Genomic DNA, 20,693 nt, shown 5'->3' with positions numbered 1-20,693 from the left:
GGAGGGTAGTGCCATGCCTGGAGACAGGAGGGATCCTTTGGCAGCTAATCTTACATTCAACACATTCTGATTCCAGGCCAGAAGGGGGAGCTCTAAACCCGGTTCAAGGGGAACTTCCCTATATACATCCTGGTCTGGAGGAGGAGTCAGTTAGTCTGGTGCAGACAAGCAGACAGTTGGTAGCAGACAGTGAAGGAGCACAGAAGGACTTAGGAGCTAGAGGGGGCTGCGACTGGGCCTCTCTAAGCTCAGTGCAGAAACCGGGCACCGGGAGCCCAAGGTCATGAGGAACTACAGGTCCCACGGCAGAACTGGAGGGCAGGATACGAAAAGGGACTTGCCCACATAATACCTGAGGTACAGCAGCAATCAGAGCCCGAAGTCACCATGGACAGAGACCCCAAAGAGACAGCTCAAGTTGCCTACCGTGCAGGTACTGTCCCTGGACAGGGGAAAAAGAGGACATTGTTAGACAACTACAGGCAGCAAGAGACTACAGACCGGCGCATAGTGGAAGGCTCCCAAACTGACCCGTCAAAGGGATTTCCACTTGTCTTCAGGCTGCCTGGACTCCATCTACACCTGTTGCCAGTACCCTGGATTGAGGCTGCTTAACACCAGTAAACCAGGTAAAGACTGCAACCCTGTGTCCTCCATTTATTTGTCGGCATTCACCATCCCTGCCGAATACACCGGGAGTCATAATTGACGCCTCTCCATTATTAATCTGGCTTAATGTCACCTTACAATAGCAAGGTGACATTAACCCTTCATTACCCCATATCCCACCGCTACACGGGAGTGGGAAGAGAGTGGCCAAGTGCCAGAATAGGCGCATCTTCCAGATGTGCCTTTTCTGGGGTTGCAGGGGGCAGATGTTTGTAGCCAGGGGGGGCTAATAACCATGGGCCCTCTCTAGGCTATTAATATCTGCCCTCAGTCACTGGCTTTACCATTCTGGCGGAGAAAATTGCGCGGGAGCCCTCGCCAATTTTTTCCGCGATTTAACCCTTTATTTTACAAGCTACAGTGCCCATATTTTGCACATACACACTACTAACATTAGTAGTGTGGAATATGCAAAAAAAAATGGATATGAGATGGTTTACTGTATGTAAACCATGTCTCATATCCTGTCGGGTTTGGGAAGGAGAAATGAAAAGCCGGCAATTGAATTACCGGCTTTTCACATATATCGCGCTGAATTAAATGTAAATACAGAATATATATATATATATATATATATATATATATATATGTGTCTCAATGACATATATATATATATATATATATATATATACTGTATATATGTTTTACCGAATATTTGAGCCCATGGATCCATTGTATGTCGGTTTTGCAAGCCTGCGAGAAAATATCGCAGTACGGATGCCATACGGATTACATACGGAGGATGCCATGCGCAAAATACGCTGCCACACCCTGCCTGCGGATGACATACGGATCACTATTTTGGGAACATTTCTGCATATTACGGCCGTAAAAAACGGACCGTATTGTCTTACGCCTAGTGTGACGCCGGCCTTACTGTGAGTCAATACCTCCATGCACTGGTGGACACAGACAGAAGATGGCCTCCATGCGATAATATAATACACAATTCCACCTGCTTTGGAGGTGGCAGTGGCCCTGTCACCTCTTGGGCCTCTGCCTCCATGTCTGCCCTTGCAGTTCCCATTGCTCCCAGTGCTGTACACTGTGCAGCCTGTGAAGTCACTGTGTAACACTGACTGGAGCTTTTTCCAGTCCTACCTATTTCTGGCCATGCTAATCATTGCTGCACCCTCCCTCCTCTGCACAGACTGGCTGTTCCCTGTCTCAGGCTGTTCTGTGTTGTTGCCTTCCACTCCTGCAGATTTGTGACTCTTCCCCTGCCACCAGCTGTTCCCTGTGCCCCCTCCCTCCTCTGCTGAGCTCTGGCTGTTGTTCACCCCCTCCTCTGCTGCCATCAGTCGCTGTCCGCTGCTCTGGTGCTGAAATCACTATACACGCCCGTCCATTGATCCTGAAGTGGAGGATGAAGGTAAATGGGAATCTTCCATGATGCGATTGAATGTCAGCCTCATCATACTGCATTGGTTTTCCCAGGGTGTGTACATATTCCTACGTCTCCTGTACACAGCCTGCAACCATCAGATCTGTGTGGAGCTGTGCATTTCTTGTGTACTGGCTGATGGATGGGGAATGTCACCCATTACAATAGGGGTCTATAGGGTGCCGTAGCGTACGATGCTGGGATCTGAGATTCAGGGGGCTGTCTTGCTACTTCACAAGCTGTCAGGGGCTTTCTGTGTCCTCCCTGTTTCCCCAATCCATCCCTAATTGATCTATTCTCTATCAGAACTAGTGGGGATTAGTAAAGCATCTGGCGGAGGGATGAGTACCGGGACGTACAAAAGCAGCCGGAAATTACTACTTTATTAGCATGGCTTCCGATGGTGACCACATAAGAGCTGGGCCCTGGGTGTTGGAGCTACATGATACATCAGTATGTCTCTATATCTTTTAAGGGAACCCGTCATGTTGAAAATGGTCTCTGATCTGCTGGGAGGATGTCATAGAGCAAGAGGAGCTGATCGGACTGATGCACATTCTCGTGGGAAAAGTTTCTTTAAAACTTGTATTTTAGTCATTGAAATCCCTGGTGCTTGTATGTAGGAGTCCAGGGGGCGGTCCTAGTAGTGATTGACGATTTTCTCTCTATGACTGTGCTTGTAGAGATAGCTGTCAATCACTAGTACGACCGCCCACTGGACTCCTATGCATACAAACACCAAGAATTTCAATAAAGTACAAGTTATACTGAACCTTTTCCCACAAACCTATATATCATTCTGCTCAGCTTCTCCTTCTCTACGGCGTGCTGTCCACAGATCGGGCTACATGTACAATGGCTGAGATCGTAAAGCCATGGTCTGATACATGCTGTCCGTGGTTCAGGCATCATGTATGAGCTGTCAGGTTCCCTTTAAACGCTTGCTAATCATCTTGAAAGTGAAGGTGTGCATAGATAAGAATGTAAATATCCCACTGCTATCCCTGCAGCCATAAACAGATTATAGGATAACAATTCAAGCAATGATTGCGATTACAAACTTGTCAGCAAATCAGGATAGCCTTTGTATAGCTGTGCAGAATACAGGCTGCCATAAAGAGCTCCAGTGCTGCTGATGGTGCCCAGAGTTGGCAAAATATAAATTATATATTTTTTTGACCTGCAATGTTATTGTTGTAAAGGGAGTAATTACCATCATTATAAATTATAATAATATATATCAGGGAATGGCTTGTAATCAGTGATGGGCTAGTGTGCTCAACATTGCATCGAGCATCCTGGTGCTCGAGAAGCTTGGTACTTGATTGAGTATCCGGGTACATGGGCGCCATGCTCAATTCCCCACCCCACATGTTTCGCGTCTGATTTTCAGCCACCAAACATGCAGAGATTGCCTGTCGATCACGGTAATGCCGTAGCCATGTTGGCTACTGGCATTACTGTGATTGGCCAGCCTCATACTGTCTTCAAGTTTAGATATGACCCAGTGACACCATGTTTGGCGCATTGCACCCAGAAATAGTGTAGGGAGAGTTCTGCTGCAGAAGGGACAGTGTGATATATAGCGCTACAGTACCAACATTCCTTTTCAGGGCTAATTCAAATAGATTCTATTCTATAATAATACCGCTTTTAGCTGCAAATCGTGTAGGGTTAGCTGGCGAAGTAGGGATAGTAGGGATAGGGATACAATCCTTGGTGCTGCCACGTACAGCCAAAATTCTTTTCAGGGCCGATTTAAATAGATTCTATCCTCTATTAATACGGTCTAAGCTGCAAATAGTAAACGGTTAGCTGCTGGAATAGTGATAGCATATTAGAGGCATCTTGTCAGCATTTTCAGTTAACAGACAGATGCGCCTATCAGTTATTATGACCCCAGCGTCACTAAAAACCTGCTCTGACAAAACACTAGCGGCAGGACAGGCCAGCACCTCCAAGGCATAGAGAGCCAATTTATGCCACATGTCCAGCTTGGATACCAAATAGTTGTACGGCACAGAGGAATCATGGAGGGCACTGGTACGGTCAGCTAGGCACTCCTTTACCATCTTCCAAAACTTTTCCCTCCTTGTCAGAGTACTAAGAGCTTCAGGGCTTGGGTGCTGGGAGGGTCTAATGAAACTGTCCTAGACCTTTGATAATGTTCTCCTGCCTCTGTTGGACCTGGTGGGTGTCTCCCTCATCTCTCCTCTTTGGTTGCTCAAGGATCTATGACCTCTGCTGCTATTATTGTCAGACGGGAATTTTTGTATAAATTGTTCAACTAAGGCCTTCTGATATTGCACTATGCTAATAGTCCTCTATGTCACAGAAAGGAGAGATTGAAAATTCTCCTTGTAGCATGCCTCGAAAAAGGTGAATAACCAGTAATCAGTGATGGTCAAAATACGTATAACACGAGGGTCACGGGAAAAGCAGTGGGACATAAAGTCAGCCATGTTTGCCAGACTCTCAGCAGGCAAAACTTCCCTGTCCCACGTAGGATGACTCTCAATCTCCTCCTTCTCCCTTTCCTCTTCAGCCCATCCATGCTGAACAGATGTGATATAGCTGGTATGGGTAGTACCCTCTGTAGTGCAGACAACCGTCTCCTGTTGCTCCTCCTCCTTCTCATCTCCCAATCCACACTGAGAAGGTGAAATGAATCTGGGCTGGGTAGCATCACCCTGTGTGCTTTCATCCTCCATCTCCACCTGGTCTATATTCAAAGCTTCCCCTTTAACTTGTGAGCAGTGAGCTTTTGAGTATACACTGAAGCGGGATGGTTATGCTGATTATGGCATCATCACTGCTCACTATCATGGTTGATTCCTCATAGTTTTGGAGAACCTCACAGATGTCAGACATCCATGCCGACTTGTTAGTTGTTATGTGCGGAGGCTGATCGGTATACTGACAGGCATGTTGTAGATGGTATTCAACTACTGCCTTCTGCTGTTCAGAAAGCCTTCCAACATGTGCAATGTGGAATTCCAGAGCATGGTCACATCACAAACCAGTCTATGAGCTGGCCGTTGCAAGCGCTGCAGCAGCACTGCCAGACCGGTGGCAGCTGTAGCTGACTTGCAAAAATGGGCACACACGTGGCGTACCTTCACAAGTAGCTCAGGCAGATCTGGGTAGGTTTTCAGAGAGCACTGAACCACTCAGTTGAGCATGAAGGCCTAGACTGCATGGTGTACAAGGTGGCCAAGTTTCAGAGCCACCTCCTGATTGTAGGTTCAGCAGTGAGAGTCACAGATCTGTCTGGTCTGTTATACCTTTCCACAATTGTGCGGCGGTGTGCTGTTTGACACCTAAACAAATTCGTTTCGGCAGAGCCTGTTGCCACTTCACCGAGACAGTGTTGCACTGCTTCCAACTTGTGACTGATATGGATGACGTGTTCTGATATACAATTCTGAGATGGAGCATGAGAAAGAGGAGGGGGTGCAGGAACTGGTATAGGAGGTTGAGGAAACCTTGATGGAATTAGTGCCCTCGTTCCTCAGCGTCGATAGCGCGTGTGCCATGCCAGTGTTCGACTCGGTCCCGGCCTCCAAAAGGTTCACCCAGTGTGCTGTCAGGGGCATGTAGCGTCCTTGTACAAGCACTTGTCCACGTGTCAGTCATTAAGTGGAGCTTCCCAGTAACTGCATCTGGAGACCGAGTACCGAGCGACGGCCACCACCAAGAGGTTGCAGAAATCCTCAGTGTCCACAATCCTTAATGGCAACATGTCAAGAGCACGCATTCTGGAAATTAATTTAGCGTGAGGGCCGCCTAATGGCCTTCCAAAATTATTGTGTGAGGGCCACCTGATGGCCCTTCAAAATGTATGACTGATGGCCCTCCAAATTGTATAACTGATGCTCTGCAAAATGTATGACTAGGGGCCGCTTGATGTCCCTCCAAAAGTTTGGAGCGAGGACCACATGATATGGTGATATGGTGTAGGAGGTGGAGGACAAGAAAAATAATAAACCATGAACCACATTCCCTTTTTTGGGGTGGGAAGGGGTGCATGGGAATACACCAGAAAAAAATCTAAAACATTTAAATTGCCTTTATGTTCTGCTGCAGTCATCTGGTGGGGTTGAAAAGTCATCCTGTCAGCATTTTTAGTTGACAGTCAGATGGAGAAGGCTTTTTTTGTCATTCTTTTTTAATTTGCCTTATATACAAGTCATTATACTGGAGAGAATGTTTCCTAACTATTATTCCTGTAAAATCCTAAAATCCATTTTAGCTTCGGTTCTAAAAACATTGTTCCCAGCCATGACCTGCGAGTCAGAGATGCATCCAGGCTTCTTCCCCATGCTGTTCTTACTCCATTTGAGCACTTTTTCCATCCATTTCAGTGATTTTAGTGCCCCCAAGACCTCCTGGGAAGGTCTGCCTTAAAAATACTCGAGTTTCCCACTAACTTCCATCATACTTGTTATTCAAATCAAGCACATGAGCAGTCCAATGTTCTTGATTTGAGTAACAAGCACCCAAGTATTTTAGTGCTTCATCATCATTACATATAATTCAATAATTTGAGTGACTAAACACCAGATGCTTCACTTTAAATTACTACATGACCCCATTAAATAGGGATACATACTGCTGAAATATACAGTACATACAGGCTCGGACTGGCCCACAGGGTAATAGGGGAATCCCCGATGGGCCCCCAACCCCACTGGTTGGACAGTACTTGGCATAGTTCACTTGATTCACTCTGTACAGAAAAAAGCAGCAGCTCATCATTCATTAACCACACTACCCAGTTTGTTATTATATAGAGATATAGGTAAATTTGTGAACGAAGGTAGTATAATATTTGCAGGTGAAAAATGGGCCCCCCAAAGTCAATGTTACTGGGGGGCCCTTGTCACCCCAGTATGACACTGAGTACATATATAGGATTATTCATCTCCCTAAAAAAAAAACATATGTGAGAATGAACAACATGTCTGGATGTTACTTCCTGTTGATTCATGCAATAAAAAAGTGGGGAGTTAATACATATTTTTGCTTTCCAAAAACATTATATTGTGCCTTCAAAAGTAAAGGATGCTAAAGGGACTCGCCAAACTGTATTGTCTATGCTGACATAGTCGGGCCAAGTTCATCAGAATTAATAGCCACTTACACTATGGTTGTCAGCTCTGTCTGATTTAGGGACAACCCTCTATTTATAGGGGGGTTGTCCAACCTCTGAAGATGTTGTACAAAAACACTACTTTAAAATAATAAAATAAGCAATATTTATTTTACTGATCCCATGCTGATTGGATCTTCTGACAGTCTCAGTATTTCCTAATGGCCTGGATTGGCCAACCAAAAATTATAGCATCTTGAATGTTTTTTTTAATGTTTGTAGACAACCCCTTTAATAAAACAAATTAATTATTCTCTTGCACTTTTGCCAATCTGTTGCATTGGAATATGGTGGGTGGTTAGGTGCTGGTGAGTGACATCATCAACCTGACCCTCCAAACCGTTAAATGGTGCTTCCAACATTAAAAAATATCACCTACCCAAAGGATCTGAAAGAAGAGTCAACCCATAGTCACTAGCATGGCCTGTGTGCAAAATAAATAAATAACAATGATTATAACTATTCATAACTGATATAATATTAAAAGTGACCGTTGCATTAAAAGTTGAATACAAATCTTTACTGGGGCCACCAGGATTGGCAACCACCTGTAAATAGTCTGGAAATAGAAAATAGGGACCTCTTAACCCCTTTCTGCCATTGGACGTACTATTCCGTCCATGTGGGGTGGGCCCTAATTCCCAAGGACGGAATAGTACGTCCAGCATGATCGGCCGCACTCACGGGGCCTATCGCAGCTGACATCCGGCACTATGTGCCAAGAGCGGTCACAGACCGCCCCGGCACATTAACCCCCGCCACACCGTGATCAAACATGATCGCGGTGTGCCGGCGGTACAGGGAAGCATCGCGCAGGGAGGGGGCTCCCTGCGTGCTTCCCCGAAACTCCCGAAGCAACGCGATGTGATCGCGTTGCTGCGAGGGTCTCTTACCTCCTATCCCTGCAGGCCCCGGATCCAAAATGGCCGCGGGGCTGCATCGGCGTCCTGCAGGGATTACTTCCGTGTGCCGTGCAGGCGCTGGTAAGCACGGCTGTATGTAAGATCGGTGATCTGACAGAGTGCTGTGCAAACTGTCAGATCATCGATCTGTGATGTCCCCACCTGGGACAAAGTAAAAAAGTTTTAAAAAAAATTCCCACATGTGTAAAAAAAAAAAAAGAAAAAAAAAATTCCTAAATAAAGAAAAAAAAAATAAAATTATTCCCATAAATACATTTCTATATCTAAATTAAAAAAATCAAACAATAAAAGTACACATATTTAGTATCGCCGCGTCCGTAACGACCCCACCTATTTAAAACTATATCACTGGTTAACTCCTTCAGTGAACACCGTAAAAAAAAAAAAAAAAAAAAACGAGGCAAAATACAACGCTTTATTCTCATACCGCCAAACAAAAAGTGGAATAACACGCGATCAAAAAGACGGATATAAATAACCATGGTACTGCTGCAAACGTCATCTTGTCCCGCAAAAAAAAAACGCCATACAGCATCATCAGCGAAAAAATAAAAAAGTTATAGTCCTCAGAGTAAAGCGATGCCAAAATAATTATTTTTTCTATAAAATAGTTTTTATCGTATAAAAGCGGCAAAACATAAAAAAATGATATAAATGAGGTATCGCTGTAATCGTACTGACCCGAAGAATAAAACTGCTTTATCAATTTTACCAAACGTGGAACGGTATAAACGCCTCCCCCAAAAGAAATTCATTAATAGCTGGTTTTTGGTCATTCTGCCTCACAAAAATCGGAATAAAAAGCGATCAAAACATCTCCCGTGCCCGAGCATGTTACCAATAAAAACGTCAACTCGTCCCGCAAAAAACAAGACCTCACATGACTCTGTGGACTGAAATATGGAAAAATTATAGCTCTCAAAATGTGGTAACGCAAAAAATATTTTTTGCAATAAAAAGCGTCTTTCAGTGTGTGACAGCTGCCAATCATAAAAATCTGCTAAAAAACCCGCTATAAAAGTAAATGAAACCCCCCTTCATCACCCGCTTAATTAGGGAAAAATTCAAAAATTTAAAAAATGTATTTATTTCCATTTTCCCATTAGGGTTAGGGTTAGGGCTAGGGTTAGGGCTAGCGTTAGGGCTAGGGTTAGGGTTAGGGCTAGGGTTAGGGCTAGGGTTAGGGCTAGGGCTAGGGTTAGGGCTAGGGTTAGGTTTGGGGCTAGGATTAGGGCTAGGGCTAGGGTTAGGGTTGGGGCTAGGGTTAAGGCTACAGTTAGGGTTGGGGCTAAAGTTAGGGTTAGGGTTTGGATTACATTTACGGTTGGGAATAGGGTTGGGATTAGGGTTAGGGGTGTGTCTGGGTTAGAGGTGTGGTTAGGGTTACCGTTGGGATTAGGGTTAGGGGTGTGTTTGGATTAGGGTTTCAGTTATAATTGGGGGGTTTCCATTGTTTAGGCACATCAGGGGCTCTCCAAACGCGACATGGCGTCCGATCTCAATTTCAGCCAATTCTGCGTTAAAAAAGTGCTCCTTCCCTTCCGAGCTCTCCCGTGCGCCCAAACAGGGATTTACCCCAACATATGGGGTATCAGCGTACTCGGAACACATTGGAGAACAACTTTTAGGGTCCAATTTCTCCTGTTACCCTTGGGAAAATACAAAACTGGGGGCTAAAAAATAATTTTTGTGGAAAAAAAAATATTTTTTATTTGCACGGTTCTGCGTTATAAACTGTAGTGAAACACTTGGGGTTCAAAGCTCTCACAACACATCTAGATGAGTTCCTTAGGGGGTCTACTTTCCAAAATGGTGTCACTTGTGGTTTTTTTTTACTGTTTAGGTACATTAGGGGCTCTGCAAACGCAATGTGACGCCTGCAGACCATTCCATCTAAGTCTGCATTCCAAATGGTGCTCCATCCCTTCCGAGCCCTCCCATGCGCCCAAACAGTGGTTCCCCCCCACATATGGGGTATCAGCGTACTCAGGACAAATTGGACAACAAATTTCTCCTGTTACCCTCGGGAAAATACAAAACGGGGCTAAAAAATAATTTTTGTGGGAAAAAATTTTTGTTTTATTTTTACGGCTCTGCATTATAAACTTCTGTGAAGCACTTGGTAAGTCAACGTGCTCACCACACCTCTAGATAACCTCCTTAGGGGGTCTACTTTCCAAAATGGTGTCACTTGTGGGGGGTTTCAATGTTTATGCACATCAGGGGCTCTCCAAAAGCAACATGGCGTCCCATCCCAATTCCAGTCAATTTTGCATTGAAAAGTCAAATGGCGCTCCTTCGCCTCCGAGCTCTGTCATGCGCCCAAACAGTGGTTTACCCCCACATATGGGGTATCGGCGTACTCAGGACAAATTGTACAACATCTTTTGGGTTCTATTTTCTCCTGTTACCCTTGGTAAAATAAAACAAATTGGAGCTGAAGTAAATTTTGTGTGAAAAAAAGTTAAATGTTCATTTTTATTTAAACATTCCAAAAATTCCTGTGAAACACCTGAAGGGTTAATAAACTTCTTGAATGTGGTTTTGAGCACCTTGAGGGGTGCAGTTTTTAGAATGGTGTCACACTTGGGTATTTTCTATCATATAGACCCCTCAAAATGACTTCAAATGAGATGTGGTCCCTAAAAGAAAATGGTGTTGTAAAAATGAGAAATTGCTGGTCAACTTTTAACCCTTATAACTCCCTAACAAAAAAAAATTTTGGTTCCAAAATTGTGCTGATGTAAAGTAGACATGTGGGAAATGTTACTTATTAATTATTTTCTGTGACATATCACTGTGATTTAATTGCATAAAAATTCAAAGTTGGAAAATAGCGAAATTTTCAAAATGTTTGCCAAATTTCCGTTTTTTTCACAAATAAACGCAGGTAATATCAAAGAAATTTTACCACTGTCATGAAGTACAATATGTCACGAGAAAACAATGTCAGAATCGTCAGGATCCTTTGAAGCTTTCCAGAGTTATAACCTCATAAAGGGACAGTGGTCAGAATTGTAAAAATTGGCCTGGTCATTAACGTGCAAACCACCAGGGGCGTAACTACCGCGGTCGCAGCGGTCGCCACTGCGACCGGGCCCGGCAGGTCTGAGGCACCCAACACCGTCCATGTTGCAGTGCAGGAGATTTGCTATCTACCGTATATACTCGAGTATAAGCCGAGAGTTTCAGCCCAAATTTTTGGGCTGAAAGTGCCCCTCTCGGCTTATACTCGAGTCACGGTCGGCGGGTGAGGGGGAGAAGGCACTGAGGCATACTTACCTGCTTCCGGGGCTCCTGGCGCTGTCCCTGCAGTCCCACGGTCTCCGGGTGCCGCAGCTCTTCCCCTGTTCAGCGGTCACATGGGACCGCTCATTAGAGAAATGAATATGGACTCCACTCCCATAGGGGTGGAGCCGCATATTCATTTCTCTAATGAGCAGTAATGGTGACCGCTGATAAAGGAAGAGGCTGCGGCACCAAAGACCAGCTGTCCGGGGGAAGGAGCGGGACGCCGGGAGCAGGTAAGTATTACATATTCACCTGTCCGCGTTCCACACGCCGGGCACCGCTCCATCTTCCCGGCGTCTCTCCGCACTGACTGTGCAGGTCAGAGGGTGCGATGACGCATATAGTGTGCACGCCGCCCTCTGCCTGATCAGTCAGTGCAGAGAGACGCCGAGACGGGACGCTGAGGAGCTACAAGCAAGAGAGGTGAGTATGTCTTTTTTTTTTTTATTGCAGCAGCAGCAGCAGCAATGGCACAGCTTTCTATGGTACATCTATGGGGCAATAATGAACGGTGCAGAGCACTATATGGCACAGCTATGGGGCAATAACGGTGCAGAGCACTATATGGCACAGCTATGGGGCAATAATGAACGGTACAGAGCACTATATGGCACAGCTTTCTATGGTACAGCTATGGGGCAATAATGAACGGTGCAGAGCACTATATGGCACAGCTATGGGGCAATAATGAACGGTGCAGAGCACTATATGGCACAGCTATGGGGCAATAATGAACGGTGCAGAGCACTATATGGCACAGCTTTCTATGGTACAGCTATGGGGCAATAATGAACAGTGCAGAGCACTATATGGCACAGCTATGGGGCAATAATGAACGGTGCAGAGCACTATATGGCACAGCTATGGGGCAATAATGAACGGTGCAGAGCACTATATGGCACAGCTTTCTATGGTACAGCTATGGGGCAATAATGAACGGTGCAGAGCACTATATGGCACAGCTTTCTATGGTACAGCTATGGGGCAATAATGAACGGTGCAGAGCACTATATGGCACAGCTATGGGGCAATAATGAACGGTGCAGAGCACTATATGGCACAGCTTTCTATGGTACAGCTATGGGGCAATAATGAACGGTGCAGAGCACTATATGGCACAGCTTTCTATGGTACAGCTATGGGGCAATAATGAACGGTGCAGAGCACTATATGGCACAGCTATGGGGCAATAATGAACGGTGCAGAGCACTATATGGCACAGCTATGGGGCAATAATGAACGGTGCAGAGCACTATATGGCACAGCTTTCTATGGTACAGCTATGGGGCAATAATGAACAGTGCAGAGCACTATATGGCACAGCTATGGGGCAATAATGAACGGTGCAGAGCACTATATGGCACAGCTATGGGGCAATAATGAACGGTGCAGAGCACTATATGGCACAGCTTTCTATGGTACAGCTATGGGGCAATAATGAACGGTGCAGAGCACTATATGTCACAGCTTTCTATGGTACAGCTATGGGGCAATAATGAACGGTGCAGAGCACTATATGGCACAGCTATGGGGCAATAATGAACGGTGCAGAGCACTATATGGCACAGCTTTCTATGGTACAGCTATGGGGCAATAATGAACGGTGCAGAGCACTATATGGCACAGCTTTCTATGGTACAGCTATGGGGCAATAATGAACGGTGCAGAGCATTATATATGGCACAGCTTTATATGGAGTATCTATGGGGCCATAATGAACGGTGCAGAGCATTATATATGGTACAGCTTTCTATGGAGCATCTATGGGGCCATAATGAACGGTGCAGAGCATTATATATGGCACAGCTTTCTATGGAGCATCTATGGGGCCATAATGAACGGTGCAGAGCATTATATATGGCACAGCTTTCTATGGAGCATCTATGGGGCCATAATGAACGGTGCAGAGCATTATATATGGCACAGCTTTATATGGAGCATCTATGGGGCAATAATCAACGGTATGGAGCACTATGAGGGGGGCTGCGTTGTATTCTATGGGGGTTACATTGAGTTGTATGGCAGGGCTGCAGGGGGGGCCCCATTTGGAAGTTCGCACCGGGGCCCATAACTTTGTAGTTACGCCACTGCAAACCACCCTTGGGGGTGAAGGGGTTAATAGTGGTTGTGATAAAGATGGACGCATTTGTGATTTTGTTTTAAATGGATAGATTATAGATTATTGTGATTGGTTTTACCTTTGTTTTACAGGGAATACTGATAATATGTTCATATCAGTATGCTGGACTGTACACACAGATCACTCAAAAAGTGTACGATCTATTATGGTTTTCAAATTAGCCAGCAAATATCAATAATGAACACATCAATTTAATGATGACAATGTGAATAAAACTCAATATTATCTATTTTTATCAGTTTTTTTCAGCAGTGCTAGTGTAGAACCCCATTTTTTTTACTGCTTAACCTATTATTACTGTGGTCGTTTTGACAAATACTGGCGATTCGGCTCATTCTCCTATCTTAAAGATGATTGTCCACTACTTGGACATCTGCTTCTGAATCCCTATGTTTTCCCCCCAATAAAATAACATATAAGTTCCAGTGGTGTCAGCACTGGCTCTACCCGGGATTGCTTGACATTATTATGTCACGCGATCTCTGCTGCCAATCAGCGCTGGCTTCATTCTTTTCTCTTAACAGACGTAATAGACACCCAGAGGAAGCTACAGCTGCTCTCTCCCTTCCTCCCGATGCCTTGATTTATCCGAAGGATGGGAGAGTAACGCTCCCGCTGATTGGCCACAGAGTTTGCGTGACATAATATCGCGCGATCCACAGAAAAGCCGGTGCCGACAGCATGATATAAGGCTATATTCGCATGTTGTTTTTTTCTCTTTTTTTCTGTAGTCTAAACCTCATCTCTTGGCAGTCAAAAAATCTACAGACAAAACTCAGGTGTTTCTGGCGTTTTGTCTGCTTTTCTTGCTGTATTTTTTGTTGCATTTATCAGGATCTTAAAGTTCAGCTTTGCTTCCACCATGCAAGCATGAACAATACAAGGCGTTAGGCCACCAAAGCAAAACCATAAAACATTTGTGGGAAAAATGGCAGTTTGATCCAATTATTTTATGAAAAAAAGTTTTTTTATTTTTGAAAAAATAGTGACTATTCCGAACGAAACAATTCATATGAGTTCATGAAAAAAAAATCACAATTTCAACTGTAAAAACAGTGGGGGGAGTTGAATCGGTCAGGCATAGTTTACCTAACACATTGGTATAGCATTGAGTTGGCAGGCGTTGTTCAATTTTATATATTGGTTAGGCATTGTTTACTTTTACACATATCACTAATTTAATTAAACGGTACTAATACTAACAGCCATTCTCATTACAGTTTACACTTGGCAAAATCACAAAAATATATGGCTTTCACATTCAGCGGTAACTGCATTTTTTTCATCAAAAATGCTACAAAAACTGATGGCAACATTTTTTCTGTTGCAAAAATGCTGAAAGAATTGACATGCTACAGTTTTCAAAAAGGCTGCAGTTTTCCAATTCAGTCATGAAAAAAAACAAGGTAGTGCATGAGATTTCTGAAATCTCATAGCTTTTGCTGGTTCTGTAAAAAGCAGCTTTTTATTTGCATTAAAAATGCAGCAAAAATGCAACATGGGAACATAGAGGAAACTAGTGATTGAGAAAGGGTTGTCCGAGTAGTTGACAATCCATTTAATATTTGGTGATGTCCACATTATAAAGCATTCAAGCTTTTTTATTTTTTATAGATATTGTTAGTAAAAAAATATTACTGACTGTGATTGATTTTTTTTAATAAGTCGCCTAGAAATAAGAAATAACCTGCTTGGCAACCCTGGGGCCTTTGAGTCATTGTATACCTCCATAAAAGTAAACTTGCCTCTGGTCCTTGCGAAAAAGTCACTTTATCTACTTTAACAAAGGACCGATCAGGCCAAAAGTTTTACTTTGGTCCCATCTGACCAGAATCCCTTATGCCACATGCTCCATAGGTGACACAGCTAGCATGTGGAAAAAGGTGCTCTGGTCAGATGAGACCAAAGTAGAACTTTTTGGGCTAAATGCAAAATGCTATGCGTAAGGGAAAACTAACACTGCACGTCACTCTGAAAACACCATCCCCACCATCAAACATGGTGGTGGCAGCATCACACTGTTGGAATGCTTTTCTTCAGCAAGGACAGGGAATTTGGTCACAATTGATGGAATAATGGATGGAGATAAATACAAGATAATCCTGGAGGAAAACCTGTTAATGGCCGCAATTGACTTGAGACTGGGGGCATCACAATTTTCAGATATATATTTTTAAAATTATTAGAAAACCAGGTATCATTTCCTTTACACTTCACAATTCTTACTATTTACTGTTGGTATTTCACACCAGATCCAAAAAAATACATTTTAATTTTGCAGATGTAACTTGGAAAAGTTCAGTGGGTTTGAATACTTATTCAAGGAACTGTATACACAATATTTATAAAGTAAATGCAAAGAATGCTGTAAAAAAATGCTAATTATCATGTGCTGTCTACCTATGTGGCAGCTCTAGCTAAACGCAAACCCCAGTGGTGATACCAGTATACAGCAAGTGACTGGAGAGATGAGTGACTGGCTGGCAGTTGCAAAAAATCTAACAAAGACCAGCGGGGATCACTTTTTTAATTTAAAGTGTTCCCTGCCTCTCCCTCAAAAATGTGTAGTCCGGGCAACCTCTGGCTGTGTTATAAATTTACAGTTCCACAGTTTAATAATTGTTTGTAAAACTTGATCTAATCTTTTTTTTATCAGGTATAGTGATGGCTGAACCCACAGAAGATCCAGGCGGAGAAGAGGCCTCAGGGGGTTCCTCAGTACGGCAGAGAGAGCATTCCCCCATGTTACACTTGGACCTTTATAACTTTGAATGTCCAGAAGCAGAAGGAAGTCGTTATGTGCTGACCAGTCCCCGCTCCCTGGAGGCTTGCGCTCGATGTATGGTGAAACCAGTAGAACTTTTAGGTAGAAGCCTTTCAGATCTAGTGAGAGAAGCTCCAGGGCGTTCCATGCGAGTAGCTACTGGTCTTTGTGAGGTTTATGAGATAGAAAGACAGAGAAAGCTTAAAATGTGCAGAGAGGAGAGGGAAAGAATTATCCGTCAAGAAAAAAGAAGAATCTTACCATTAGTGCTCAGCAGCAATTTTGTTTCCCCATGTAGCTCGAAAGGACCTTCTCGCGCTGAACTTTCAACCTCTCAAGGGTCTAAGAAATATGACACTCCATCCAGCGCTGGAACCCAAAGAAGCAATACTCATCTTTCCAAAGATATTGATAGATCTCAATCTTTACCTTCCAAACTCACAAAAAGAGGCAAACCATCACAGGTCAAAAGGCAACCTGCCTCATTATCCAAGGCTAAAAAGAGCAATAGCTCCCAATCTGAGGATACTCAGAGCAGTAGTGAATCAATGTCCAAGGATCCTGGTCATCCAGTCCCAAGGAAAAATAAAAGTCAGTCGTTGGACTCCCTACAGAAAATGAGTCATGGCATCTCTGGTAGAACATCCTCAGAATCTATGACCTCTTCTTATAGTGGGGACAGCTTAAGAGGCAGACCAGCACAATTTATTCCAAAATCCAGGACTTTGGATACAGTTAACTCCCTTTTGGGTCGAAGTTTCAGCCTTGGTGATCTTAGTCATTCACCCCAAACAACAAAGAAGGTTGAAAAGATGGTGAAGGAGGTGAAGAAAAAAGGGATAAACGAATTACCTCCAAGAGACAAGAAGATTGCAGCTATTATGATTGCCAAGCATGAAGAGGAGAACATTAGGAAAGAGCAGCGTTACTGGGCTCACATACAATGGGAAACCCAGAGAAAAAGTTCAGTATCAAGAAGAGAGCTGGAAGAAAGAGAAAGACAAAGAGCTATATTACAAGGACAAAGAATGTTAGAGACTCAAGTGAGAAAAAGACGTGGCAAAATGCTTTCGGAGGACTTGAATACTGCAGAGATGGAAAAGCAAAGTAAAGGAAAAGTTGGGAAATTGGAAAGTCAGCAAAAAAATATCAGCCAAATTAAAAGTCAACAGTCCAAACAGCAAAAGAAAACTGATGCCCCCAAGACAAGTGATGATTTAGTTCAAGATAAGCTTTCTTTAGCCCAGAATAAAAAATTGGAGAGGTCCCAACAGCTGCAGGTAAACAAAATACTGCAAAACAAAATGGAGAAAATTAAGCACCAAGCCTTCCTACAGGAAATATCTCAGAAAGAGGAGTCTGATACTGAGGAGCGAAGGAAGACATTTGAGAAAAATCTGAATAGGGCACAGGAAAATGTGGAACAATTACACGAGAAAAGGAATCAAGAAATAAAGTCTAGAGCACAAAGGGAAGAGCAACAAATTCAGCGAGCAAGGCAAGCAGCAGAACTGAGAGAGAAAGAGCGTGCAGACCACTTGAAAGAACTGGCCAAAGCAGCAGAGAGAAGGTTGCAGCACGCGGCTCAGGTAGCTGATGAAGTTGTGCAACACAAAGCTAGAAAAGCAGTAGAAATCCGAATGGAAAAAGAGAAGATCCAGAGGGAAAATCGTCAAAAAGTACTAAAGAACGAAAACATTAAAAGACAAGAAATCCTTATGTCCATAGAAAAGAAGCTGGAGCGCAGTGAGCAGATATTTAAGGAAAAACAAACTGTCTTAGACAATGCACGCTCAGTAGCCAGGGCTTCCTTTAATATACGGGAGAAAGTAAGAGCTGAAACGAACACACGTACTTTTGATAAAATGGTCCAGGAAGCAGAATTTTATGCAAACATTGATAAGAATTGATTAATATGAGAGTCAAAAGAACTAAAAAAAACACATCTATGCCAGCCTCTGTTGATGTGAGGCCCAGGGTACGTCTTGTTTTACAAATGTGGTAAAATATTCACATCACTGCTGCAGTAATGGTTTACTAAAGATAAAGGCAAAACCAACCACAGATCTTCATGCAAGTCAGTATCATTTACATTAAGGACAAACTTTTCTCACTTCAGTTACTTACGCCAACACCCCATGACTCAAATTGCAGCCAGATTCATATATTCACTATATAGACAGAAAATAATTCCAAACACCCTTGCATTATTATTTAAAATAATATGATCTTTATATAAATAATTGGGCTTTAAGATGTCATTTATACTGTTACCATCATTTTGAAACCAAAATCTTGCAGGTTCAAGACAAACTGATCATTAATGGGTTTGGTCACTATTTTTTTTAATTGAAGGCATATCCTGATAACACCCCATCTGTGGCGGTCCAGGGTGTCACACCCCCACCAATATTGATGGGCTATACTACGCCATCAATAAAAAAAAGTAGAGGCCAATAAGTATTAAAACTAAAGGCAAAAATTGAGACATTGGTGTTAACTTTCCATCTTTTGAGTTATTATTCTATAGCAATTACTAAAATAGTCTAAAGCCCAGGATTTGACAACCAATCAATAGAATTGGTGCCCCTGATTACTGGCATCATGTTTGATCCGCCCTACACGACGACCTACAAGAACTAGGTACATCTGACTTACAACTGAACACAACACTCTAGGATGTAGCCCGTGCCCTACAAACTGTATAGAACTAGAATATAGGCATGACATGGGATGCGGCCTTGAGTAACAGGTATTACAGGGATTATAACATTAAAATACTTATGACTGAAGAACATCTGATGTTGAAAAATACAGACTCATCAAATTTTAATCACTCATGGACATGTAAACATTACTTGCTGCATATATTGGTTTGTGTCTCTGATTTCTCTCATAGGCTATTCTAGACTGACATTATCTTTTTTTTCGTCATGAATGCCGGAAAATTGTGATTTCCAAACCATCTTGATACGAATTAAAGGCCAACTCCACTAAAAAAAAGGGGTGTCTACAGTTAGCCACAACATTCATTCCTTCAGTATGATACAAACAGGCATCCAAGTTGCCGATAAATGAGCAGTAGTTTACCGGGGTCTTCTTAAGGGGAAACTCAGGCAGCTTGTATCAGAACCTGGCTGTACAATTGTACTTTGACTGTAGTAATCGTCTTTCAAAAGGCAAAATGCAAAAAAAAAAATTGTATGAAGTGAGGTCTTTATAGCAAAAAATGTGAAGCACAATAGTCCACATTAATCAAAGCTTTTCCTCCAAGAGTAAAAAGCCTTGAAACTTTTCAAAATGTTGTCTCAACACCAAACTACGCCAACATTCTGTTACTCTTGGCAGTCTCACACCATTTTTGCCCAGCTCCAACAAAGCGGGCAGAGCTGGGTTGGGATGTGGGTGTGCGCCTCTTAATGAATAAGGAGCGTATGACTCCAGCACACGTTCTCATCAAGAATGGCGAGGACAAAGTAGTCATCAGATCAAAGTAGCTGTGAGATCCGTATAATTTTATTTGTATGACAAGCCACAAAGTCAAAGTTATGTTTCGGTCTATACCACAGATCTTCTTCACACAAGCTGAAATATGAACATAAAAAAATGCGGTCAGTAAAATATAGACATAAAGAAAAACAAGTATTAGTACATAGGACAGACTAATGCCAACTCGGCACACAGTGATGATGAAGGAACTAATATGTATGTACAAGTAAATATATCCAACATAAGATACATGGAAAGCTCATGGACTACAAGAGAGATGTGTGTCATGTTGTCTCTTGTTAACTTCTGGTAAGTTCTAGTACAGTCTGTATTAAACTTCTCTTTTGTGTCTCAGTTTACTGGCCTTTCTGTATTTTTATTCCCACATGGGCGATTTCAAGTTTAATCCTTTGTATACACTAGAACATAAAAGGGTTGTCCCACAAAGAAAGAACATTTTATCTGCTGCTTTATGTGAGGCAAAACATTATTCTGTCTGTTTTTTTCACAGGAGCGAGTGTTTAAGCCACATCTTAAATCCACTGAGATCATTATAAATTAAGTCAATGATGTATGAGCTCTGGCTGCTCAAATGTTACTGATTTGATTTATGAGGAGCTCAGAGGGCTGTGGATGCTACAGAAACACTCGCCACTGTGATAAAACAGGCAAGGAAATGTCTTACCTCACAGAAAGCAGCAGCTGTGATTTCATGCTGTTCTGTCTGTATACTCTCTTCTGTTTCCTTCCCTAGCCAAGAGCTGTGGTATGTGCCAACCAAGTTCCTGCACAGTCAGACACAGCCATTACACAGTAGGGGCACATTTATAAGATTATCTCAGCCCAGGAACAGTTTCTTTTAAACACATCCAATTGTGGAA

The 20,693-nt window shown here is 43.0% G+C and overlaps 1 protein-coding gene across 1 annotated transcript; it reads left to right on the top strand.

Moving 5' to 3' along the window:
- The first annotated feature begins 1,905 nt into the window (after positions 1 to 1,905).
- CCDC177 (coiled-coil domain containing 177) lies at positions 1,906 to 19,512 on the top strand. The gene is made up of 2 exons (XM_077263320.1): positions 1,906 to 2,041; positions 16,216 to 19,512. Exon 2 carries the CDS (start codon positions 16,224 to 16,226, stop codon positions 18,231 to 18,233), a length of 2,010 nt encoding a protein of 669 aa, XP_077119435.1. The 5' UTR covers positions 1,906 to 2,041; positions 16,216 to 16,223; the 3' UTR covers positions 18,234 to 19,512.
- The last annotated feature ends 1,181 nt before the right edge of the window (positions 19,513 to 20,693 follow it).

This window comes from Ranitomeya variabilis, chromosome 1 (assembly GCF_051348905.1).
Source record: "Ranitomeya variabilis isolate aRanVar5 chromosome 1, aRanVar5.hap1, whole genome shotgun sequence".
NCBI lineage: Eukaryota > Metazoa > Chordata > Amphibia > Anura > Dendrobatidae > Ranitomeya > Ranitomeya variabilis.
The sequence above is the reverse complement of the archived record's forward strand: the minus strand, read 5'-3'. Positions and strand labels throughout refer to the sequence as shown.

Excerpts from the sequence above, each read along its gene's own strand:
- CCDC177 (XM_077263320.1), top strand. The coding sequence starts at position 16,224 with ATGGCTGAACCCACAGAAGATCCAGGCGGAGAAGAGGCCTCAGGGGGT.